The sequence below is a fragment of the Curcuma longa genome, unplaced genomic scaffold (genome assembly GCF_044706935.1).
Source record: "Curcuma longa cultivar G26 ecotype Majalengka, Jawa Barat unplaced genomic scaffold, ITB_CL_G26_1.1 contig_22496, whole genome shotgun sequence".
Taxonomy (NCBI): domain Eukaryota; kingdom Viridiplantae; phylum Streptophyta; class Magnoliopsida; order Zingiberales; family Zingiberaceae; genus Curcuma; species Curcuma longa.
The window spans coordinates 33,639-44,505 of NW_027431923.1; the positions used below are offsets into that span (position 1 = coordinate 33,639).

The window sequence follows — 10,867 nt, forward strand, 5'->3', positions numbered from 1 at the left end:
TGTTTACTGCTTAAACATATTCACATTATTGTTGGTGGGCAGGATGCATGACTAATTTTGGTTGATGATTCAAGAACACAATACTTTCTTCCTATCCAATTGAAGAAAAATAGTCAATGTTTCTCTCTTTATTATTATTATTTTTATATTTTTTTAAGTCCAATTAGTTTTGGAGATGAGTGGTATTCTCTCAATTTGTCTATCGGATAAATTTAGAAATGAGAAAATCATAGGTAGTTAGGTTTCCTAGTGAGTATTTTTTTTTCTTTTGCATTATAGTGGAATTTGCCATCCTAACGGTTTCACACGGTCAGTCTCACGATCATTTATGAGGAGGTAAATTGAGAAATTATAGTTGATCACAACAGAGGAGGGTATTGTTTGATTTTATCGAAATTTGAACTCTTGTCTTCTTCTGTAAATTTGTTCCGTTGTAACCAACTCAGTTATGTCTCGGAGGCTTTTCTAGTGAGTATTTTGCATTAGGTGGTGGGTGGGTGGTATTCATCATTGTTCTCTAGATATGTGAACCAAATGATCTCTACGTGTTGTCAAAATATGATAATGTTCATCCGAAACGCTTTTTAATATCGCTTCGCAATCATTGGAAATGAGATAAATTATAATAATTTAGCGATAAAGAAATTTTATTTTTTAAAAAATTATTCTTTTTTTTTTTTTTTGACGATTTTATCTTTATTTTTATGTGTTAATCTATCCTTCAAAAATTTTATCTTAATTTATCATCTGATTCTGTGAAGACAACTTAAAGTTGTCATTAACTAAAAATAAAATAATTTAATATGTTTGAAAAGTTTAATAATTCAACTTAAATTAATATTTGTAAATTATTTTATTTAATAATTTTCCCATGGTAACTTGAAGAAAAGGAATTTTTTTAAAAAAAATTTGATCTCTTATCCTGTAAACTCCTTTATCCATTCACACTAGCACTGATTGCGACTTGAAGGGATCGCCGGAAATAAATCCAAGAAATTCCAAATAAATTATATATATATATATATATATATATATATATATATATATATACACATAGAATAAAATTAATTATAAAGAAACTCAAATGATTAATTGAAGCTGTAGTAAGTGGAATGAATTAGGAGTAAAGCATACTTTTTAGGTATGTCTTTTCACCTAATGTATTTAGAATAAGACAAAAATTAAAAAGGCATAATAAAAAAAAAGTTATTTTCATTTTTTAAAAATATGAAAAGGTCACTCGTATCTTAATTTTTGTTTTAGAAAGGGTAAAAATGAAAATGACATTCTAAATTATTTAAATCATAAAAAACACCATTTTATATAAAAAAAAATCAAAAGCCTCAATCAAATATTTTATTTTGAAAATACTCTTACTTTTAATATTGTTATAGAAGGTATGATTAACTTCTACGTATAATAGCTCTTTAATTGCTACAATGTTGTTTTTACTTCCAACGCTATTGTAACAAATATGACTAGATGCTATAATGTACAACAACTAATATAATCCTATTATATATAGTATTGTAATAATTATTTAGTAGCTATTATAATTGTGTAATAATTTTAAAGTGATTTGATGAAATTTAAATATTTTTATCAAGTTGATAAAGAGTATTTTGATATAATAATATTTAATATTTATAATTTTATATTTATAATTTTAGAATTTAAAATTTTATATTTAGGATTTAATCAAATGGCTTTAAGCCTAATGCTATTAAGGCATATGCCCAGGGCCCCCCGATTTATATATGAAAGGAAAAGAATAAGGTCCACGTGATAAAAAATTTGCATATTCTCATTCTCTGGTTAAAGCTTCAGATTTCGTAAAGATTTCATTATGGTTATAATGGATAGAGCCATAAAGAGGTTTTTTTTTTTAAATATTTTAAATTTATTTTTAATTATGTATGTTATTTTATATGATGTAATCTATTTCTCTTCAATATCTCTCAACCCTAGCCTTCTCACGTTAAGTTTTCTCCTTCATTGGTGATGCTTTCTCCTCTGATCGATAAAACATGAATTAGAAATTTTTTATCCATACAATGTAAAATAAAAATGTTAGTTTTTTTTTAGTCCCCTCTTCCCCTTCTCCAACTTCCCCTCTCTGTGCTTCTCTTGCTTGTTGAGATTGAGGAAGAGAAATTTCACCTAACGCTATCATGATATAAATCTCAGTTAACCTCATTGACTATCTCTGGGGTGATCGGTCTGGTCCCATTGAAGTTTTCCATCGGCCATCAGAGTAAATCAGGAAATGCACGCAGCGGCCAACCCAGATGCCCAACATCCTTTGATTGCGCTTCCCATTTGAAGAAAAATTCCTACAAATACGCCGTAGCTGGGGATCGAACCACAGGTGCCCTGGGTGACAACCTATATGTCCTACTGCGGCACCATTGTCCCAGGGACCACCTAACACTATCATGTCGATTGGGTGGGTGTTGTTATGCTCTTTGCTTGATTAAATTCAAATGTTGATATATTTATCTATGTGCTTCTCTTGCTTGTTGAGTTTAAAATATTCACTTTAATTTAAGATAAATGTTAAAAATTATATTTTTTAAAATTTAGATTATTTTAATTTTATTTATTGTTGATTTTTAAATTATATATTTTATTTTTAAAGTTTTAGTTGAACTTTTTCACATTGATCTCTAAAACGTTCATTCTCATAGTCATCGGCAATCTCATATCCTTTTACTTTCTTATCGATGTTCCTGGACTCTTTTTCTCTTTCTTCTCCCTAATTAGTGATACTCTCAAAAGATGTTATTTTCCTCTAACTTTCTTGCTCTTTCTTTCTTTTTCTTGATAAAAATAAAAAATAGAGATTCTTTGTTAATTCAATATAAAGTAGTATGTTAATTTTTTAAACATCAAATTAATTTTTTTTATTATATAAATTAAACTTGATCAGCTTTGATTTCTCATTATATTTTTAAATGATTTTTTTTTACAATTAGCATGTTTGAATCTTGAATTTTTTTAAAATATGGCATGTTCTCATATATATATATTAATGGTTTAGATCTATTTTTAAAATTAAATATTTTTTAAATAATAATTTTATAATTAAAAATAATCTTTGAGATATTAAATCTTATAAAATAATAATTTTTTCTCTAATATTATTTTAACAATCAAACAGCTTATGGAATACTATTAATAATTCTATAGTATATGAAAGAATTTTTAAAAATTAAAATTAATAAAGTTTTTAATAATATCTAAATATTAACTAATTTAATAATTTTATTAATTAAAAAATTATTATCAAAAACTTGAAGATAAAATTTTATTAGTAAATTTATTTTTTAAAATTAATATTATTTTTTTAAAATATTTATTTATTTATTTATTTTGATTAAGGCCTCAAGGACGATTGAGACGGTAATTGCACTATTCCACTCTCTCTCTCACGTTGTATGCACGTAAAAGAACTATAAGAATTTTTCTTTAAATTAAAAAATTATAATTGATCATAATGGATGAGGTACACTTGATTTATCCTGGTGGCCGGTGAAAATCTTCATAGGACTGGACCGGTCACTCTCAGATATAGTCAATGGAACTAATTGGGATTTATTATTTTTTTTAAAGAACTATTCTTAGCCCTCGAGCTTACGGTACAGGAAGCTGTGTAGTTCCTTAAACACCTAATTAAAAATAAGTATTAATTATAACAAATTGTATGATGAATTTTTTTTAATGGACAATTGATATAAATCATCCCTTGTAAATATTTTTTAATTAATTAAATCATCCATTGTAAATATTTTTCAATTTATCACTAATGAAAAATTTTCGTATTTTTTAATTTATCACTAATGAAATTTTTTTGAAAAATTACAGCGACGGAAGAGCGTATTTATCACTAATGAAAAATCCTTAACCCTTCCTCCTCTTACTAATATTACAGAATGTTCTGGTAAATTATGGCCAATACCATATATATAAGCAGTGATTTCAAATCCAGAGGTTAATCATACTCTGGCAATTTTACGTAAGGCAGAGTTTGATTTTTTGGAGGTAATAGTTCATCGAGATTTGATTTATCCTTTTCTGCAAGTCTGTTCTATCGTAACTAACTCAGTTATACTTTGGAGACAAAAACATTCCCGTTCGTCCTCAAATCTGTCATAAGCGCTGCTACTGAAAATTGAAAAAAAAATTTACGATCCAAAATTAGATAAATTTGCGGCTGCTCAACATTTGCTATCCCACAAATTGCCCTAATTAGCATAATTGGAACAGAAGATACAGCAATTTTTATGATCCTTAATCGAGTAAAGTTTTTCTACTGAATCAAGCCACTGCCGCCAGCAAAAGATCCAGTCGAGTTGAGTTCAGAGTCGAGAGCCGCCATGTCGATGCCAAGATGCAGCATCTCTCTTGGCTGCACTCCCATGCTCCTCATCCTCCCGCCGCCCCCAAGAAAGTCTCTCGTCAACTTGTCGGCGGCGGCGGCGGCTCCGAGCATGGACAGGTTCCTCCCGATTCCGGCGCCGAAGCCCCCAAATCCGCGAGGTGCTTCCTGATGATTAATCCCGCCGTTTCCGGCGGCAAGGGAGCTCGCCAGTAGCTCGTTGAAGCGGGCCTCGTGCTGCGCCTGGTGATCGCCGGCGCCGTAAGCTAAGCTTCCGAAGCCTCTGAATATGGAGGCGGCGCCGCCTGAGTTGCTGGTTGTTGCACCCATTTGCGCCGCCCTCTGGAGCAGCGCGGTGGCCGACATGTGAGGATGGATGTTGGTCGTCCCGTCGCCGTACATGTTCGCATCGAGGAACGCAGTCTTGTTGCCTCCGCCGGCGGCGGCGGATGCCCCGTTGAACTGACCGGGGAATTGGTTCGCCGCGGCGTTGTTGGTAGCGTCGCCGCCGTTGCCGTTGTAGGAGAAGATGTTGAGATTGAAGAGATCAATCGCCGGCGAAGACGACGAGAAGCCATAAAAGGTTTTGGGCCGGAGAAGCTGAGCATTGGCGCCCTCGCTAACGTTTTGGCCCGAGCCGCCACCGCCGGCGGCAGACCAGAAGGACGACTGCAGGCGATCAAACTGCACTGCTCCGGCGACGCCATTTCCCCCAATCCGAAGAAGATCGTCGGAGGCAGGCAGCGGGGTCTGGCGATCCTGCAAGGAAGAGACCAACTGAGAGTTCACCGGAGGAATCCCCAAATTCACAAGCCTCGCGCCCTCCTGCGCCAGCGCGTCGCAGAAAGCTCGGTGGGTGACGAAGCTATCGCGCCTGCATGCAGCCATCGATCACTCCGATCAAACTCCGATCATCAAACACTAATCAAATCAAACCACATACAAACAATCAAACAAATAATAATGATATATAAAGAACGTTCTCGTGATCAAACTGTGGCCCTACAAATCGCCATGGCCATTCCTTCCCTTCCTCTTCTCTCTCATCTCCAACTCACAAACCAACAACCATGGCCGGAGCCCCGTGATACAGAGTACCATGGCTCTGATTCCAAGACCCAAAGACGACAACCTTTTTCCTGAAATCTCCATGTCGTCGATCGACACAATTCACGTGTGAGCAGCATCGATCTTCTTCCTCAAATTCTGTCGCTACGTCAGGAAATGATCGCCCTAACTGTAACTCCAGTCCAGATCTTCTGATCTTCCTCCTCCTAATCCTCAACCCCATCAACAAATTGTTCATTTGTTCTTAGAATCATGAGTTTACATTAATTTTATGGATAAAAATCGTGTGTATCTTTGATTTAGGATGGATTAAAGATATAATTAAGATTAATTATCAAGGTTTAGTACCTGGAGAAGATGGTGCCGCAGTCGCAACGGTACTCGCGGGTGCCGCAGGTCTTGGAGTGGGCCTTCCAGTCGGACTGGACGGCGTAGCGCTTGGAGCACTTGTGGCACTTCCACTTCTTCTCGCCGTGCTTGCGGAAGAAGTGCTTCTTGACGCCGGTGAGGTCGCCGAGGGCGCGGGCGGGGTCGTGGTGGACGCAGGCCGCCTCGGGGCAGACGTACACCCGGCGGCGCGCCGCCTCCTTGGGGCTCTTCTGCTTCAGCTTCCAAGGCAGGTTGTGCCCCCGCCGGTGCAACTGCAGGTTCTGCTCCCGCTTGAACCCCTTGCTGCACACCTCGCAGACGAACCGGTTCGTCGCCTGAAGCGTCGCCGGCGACAGAGCGATCACCTCGGCCTCAGGATCTGCATGCAGACATCTCCAACCCATGAATTAAGCAAGAATTAGGGTTCCAAAGTTTATCCTCACAGACTCAGATACTTACTAGGGTTTCCAGGGAGCCTCCTCTTTTTCTTTGGAGGAGCTGCTGCTGGTGACTGCTGGACGTTATACTCTTCTTCTTCTTCTTCTTCTTCTCCTTCTTCTCTCATGCCGAAGAAAGCGACCGACGCCGGTGAAGTTGCCACCATTCCTAACTGGCTAAAACCTAAAACTGTGTCTCCCAAGATGATTCCTTGTTCATCCAAAGATCATTAATTGATGATGAACGTACCAATCCATGAAACCTAGCTACCTATCTTCTACAATTTTTTCCAATCTCCTAACTATTCCCAGATCTAAAGGACAAGCAGAGAAAGATCTGCAGAAATTTAAAAAGGAAGCAAAGAGCAAGAATCACCCAAATCAACTAAAGAACAAGGAAAGCTGGGAATGAAACAAACTGTTGCACTTGAAGCCAAATAGAAAACAAGGGAAATAGAAAGAGAGAGACACACTTTCTTCATCCTCTAGGGTTATATACCTCTATTCCTCAACACCACAGATAAACAATCCAGAGAAAAGAAAAAAAAAAGGGAAAAGGAATTTCATACATTTGAGTAAAGCAAGAGAGATGTGCATGGGCTTTTGTGTCACAACTGTGTTCCAAGGGGTCCATGTACAAAAGACACCCTCTTTGAATATGGTGCCCATTAATTATTCCTCTTTGACATGAGGACAAAAGCCACCCTCTAATTCCTTTCCTCCAAGCCATGTTGGTTAAGGTAAGTAGGTCATAAGACACTCCCATGTAGATCTTAACTACTACAAGACACAATCATATTAGAATCTCAAGGCTAGAATATATGCAACAACAACAATTAAATTTTTATCCTATTAAATGAGGTTGGCTATATAAATTCTTCTATAGCATTAGATCTAATCTTTTGCTATATTATCGTATATATTGCTAATTAAGTTTTTTTATTTTCTTCTTTTTTTGATTAATATGTATTTGCCATGATCTCGCATTGTCTAATTAATTGAGATATTTATGGATCATCTAAATAGATATCTATATCATCTTAAATGTATTTTTCAAAGTTTTTTTCTCAATAGACACAACTCTCACTTTCTATCTAATGTTCTTATTTCTTATCTTATCTATTATTCTCGTATGCCCATACATTTTTTTTTAACATTCTCATCTAGATGTTAATATATAGTTGGTGTATAATTGGTGTTCTTATATAATATTTTTCACTTGTGGAGTCTTCATTATTCGATCATTAGCATTTAATTTACCCTTTTTTTTTTACTTAAATCATGTGCTTTGGTTTCTTAGTAGCTTGTTTACTTGGAGGAAAAGTTAAGAAGGGAGAAGAAATTAAGAATCACAAGATCATATTGAAAATTATTTCATTAAATATATTCATTAATTTTTTATTTTACTTTGTTCCTCTCTTTTTGTTTACTTCTACTAATTAGGAATTTTGTTACTTACAAATGATTGCTTGTTAATTAACATGATTAGGTATTAATTACTAGTCAAATTAATTAAGTATATATATTAATTTTCTTAAAGTATATTTGGTCACAACTTGAGGGAATTTGGTTGAGAATATATATGACCCTTTTGTTGATTTCTACTTGTACTTTGTTTTATCTTGATCACTTTTTCGATCAAACAAGCATGCCCTTCCAAATTTTACTTAACTACGAGGTAACTCCTACTCACTAGTTGTTTTATTCAAAATAGGATGCATGTCTTCTATCAATGTCGTTATATAAATTATTCGAGTTCTCGCATATTAATGATAAAAGTCGTTTAAATCTAACTCGCTTAAAGAATAGTAAAGAGTTGGTGTGGTAGGCATGAGTTTGAAACTCAAAGTTAGCTTATCAAGTCCATAGACCCCTTTGAGAATGCATTTGTTTGTGATGCTAAAGAATAATTACATGAAAAAATTTTAAGAGGATAATTTAAAATTAATTAATCCCACATAATTTCAAATATATATTTCAATATTTTAAAATGGTATCCATCAATTATAATGGAATTGTAAATTTTTTCCCTCATAGAAAAATCAATGATTCATTAAGAAATCACTCAAAATATTTTCTTATATGAATATTAAAACCAATATAAACATTCAATATATTAAATGTTGTAATCAAATGCAAAAACTTTGTATGATAAAATAAAATAATTAAATTAAAATTTTAAAAGTAAACAGTCTAGAATTATTAATTAATTAATTAAAATTGTTGATTAAAAATATCAAAATCATTGAGAATCTTTTGGTACTATGAGATATATTTGAAAATACATGATGGGATCGATATATTTTGGCATTGAGTGATATTTTTAGAAACAATTGAAATCATGGATTAAAAATGTTAAAACATTGAGAATATTTTGTTATCATGAGAATCATATTTTGAATGTTGGAGATATTTTACATGATCACTTATTAGATTGTCGACTTATTAAAGGCATGAATATAAAGTTTTTAGTGTAGTGGTCGGTTGATGTGTCAATTGCTAGTTGTGGTTGGTACGTCTCAATTATATGTATGAGGCTTTAGGCAAAAATAAAAAATAAAAAAAATAGATCTTTAATATTTTTTAAAAAATTTAAATATTCATCCACGTTCTTTTTCATCTGGACTTGGGATCGGCATTGATGAATTTATTTTTTTTAAAAATAAATATTAAATTTAAAAAATAGATTTTTATATAAAATTTAATTTTTTAACTTTTTGAGATGTAAAGTTAATGATTAAATATCAATTGATAAAATTGATTAAAGTTAAAAGAACAATAAAATCTAATTTATGCCTTGATATTTCAAAGTTTGATACTATTACTTGCATAAATATTAATGTTTATTTTGATTAATTAGAATGAGCACTTAGACAAATAAAATAATTTCTAAGTATAAAATTTTGTTAGTCAAGCCAAATTAAATACTACGATTAATAAAAATCTATGAAAATATGTAAAATCTAAAATTTTAAGAGAATCTGAAAGTAGTCGTTTTTTTATTTATGTAATAAAAAAAAGGAAAAAAAAGAAATCTGATGCTTAAAAAGATTAGCATTCTACTTTGCATGGAATGAATGAGGAACTCATACTTCTTGTTCTTATCGAGGAAGGAGAAAAAAAGAGCGAGGAAGGGAGATTACTAATAAGAGAAGAGAAGGGTGTCCTTTGAGAGTATCATCGATGAGGGAGGGGAAAGACATGACACTCGTGATGGAGGAAATGGGCACAAGAACACTGATGAGAGAGGAGAAGGATACGAGATCACCGACGACTGTGAGGGCGCGTATTTTTTAAAGATCAATGTGGAAAAGGAAGAGTTGATTAGGTTTTTAAAAATAAAATATATAATTAAAAAATCTATAATAAATAAAATTAAAATATTTTAAATTAAAAATAGATGATTTTTAAAAACTAAATATAAATAATATTAAAATATTATAAATTATGAGCTTTAATAAAATTGGGACCCGATGCATAGGCCTTAATAGCCTATATATGCCTTAAGCCGACAATGTTGGTGGTTCATGATCACATATAAAAGTAATTTATGATGATGTGGCTACACCTCTCCCTATGATCTCGACCGATAGAGTTGGAATTCCACTTCGCCTCTTATGATGATGTGGCTACACCTCTCCCTACTATGTTTGCACCTTTGCAATCCAACAAGTCTCACATCTAAAACACATGGAAAAGATCATGAGTTTTAAAAGGATGGAAAATATCTCCATTGGAATGAGTCCTTTTGGGGAGAGCTCAAAAATAAAATCATGAGGGCTTAGGCCCAAAGTGGACAATATCATGCCATTGTGGAGATATTTTAATTCCATCGGTACTAACAAGTGGTATCAGAGCGAGGCCGCTCTTCACCGGACTAACCGCCGGATGAGCCATGATCCGGATCTAACCATGTGGGTTGAACCTTAAACAAAGGAAGTGGATGTTATGCCCCGGGAGACAGCTTTCCGAGAAATTTCGGCAGCATCTCCCCTGTAACAATTGACATTCCCTGAATACAAACACATATATAAGGCCCACACGGCCAATCCATAACAGGCTATGGATTTATATAAGCAAAATGGAAACATTTGTGACCCACACGGCCACTCAACACATCCTACTGTATAAACACAACCACGCATGCATATATATATATATAATCCGTCAGAAACCCGATAAACAGCTCGAGTATGTAAACAAATGTCGGCTCAGCGGAAAAACAGATACCAAGGAAAAAACATGACAGGAAGTCTAAAAAGTCTGAATACACGACTGCAGAAAAGTAAATAAAACCGAAACACCAAGGTTCGGGACTAGCAGCGCAGCTCTCCAGACGGCATCAACCTGAAATGGATACAGGTAAACGGGGTGAGTTCCAAAAGAACCTCAGCGGGTATCTAGCAGATATGTGTATAAAGCTATCAACAGTAATAACATACTGTACAGTCTACTGGAAGGTAAATAAGGTAGAAAACTGAATAACAGTAGATCTGTACATACCAGAGTCCGATAAACAATAGTAAGGTGAAAGGAAATCCCCAAACCAACACATAGGTATCCTGTGCATGCATGTCATCCAAGTGCATCAAATAAGTGCAACAATCACAAACAA

At 34.1% G+C, this 10,867-nt stretch overlaps 1 protein-coding gene across 1 annotated transcript; it reads right to left on the minus strand.

Moving 5' to 3' along the window:
• Nucleotides 1-4,171: 4,171 nt before the first annotated feature.
• LOC141817909 (protein indeterminate-domain 5, chloroplastic-like) lies at nt 4,172-6,756 on the minus strand. The gene is made up of 3 exons (XM_074705519.1): nt 6,275-6,756; nt 5,795-6,194; nt 4,172-5,252 (listed from the first exon to the last, which is right to left on the minus strand). Exons 1-3 carry the CDS (start codon nt 6,417-6,419, stop codon nt 4,310-4,312), a joined length of 1,488 nt encoding a protein of 495 aa, XP_074561620.1. The 5' UTR covers nt 6,420-6,756; the 3' UTR covers nt 4,172-4,309.
• Nucleotides 6,757-10,867: the final 4,111 nt, after the last annotated feature.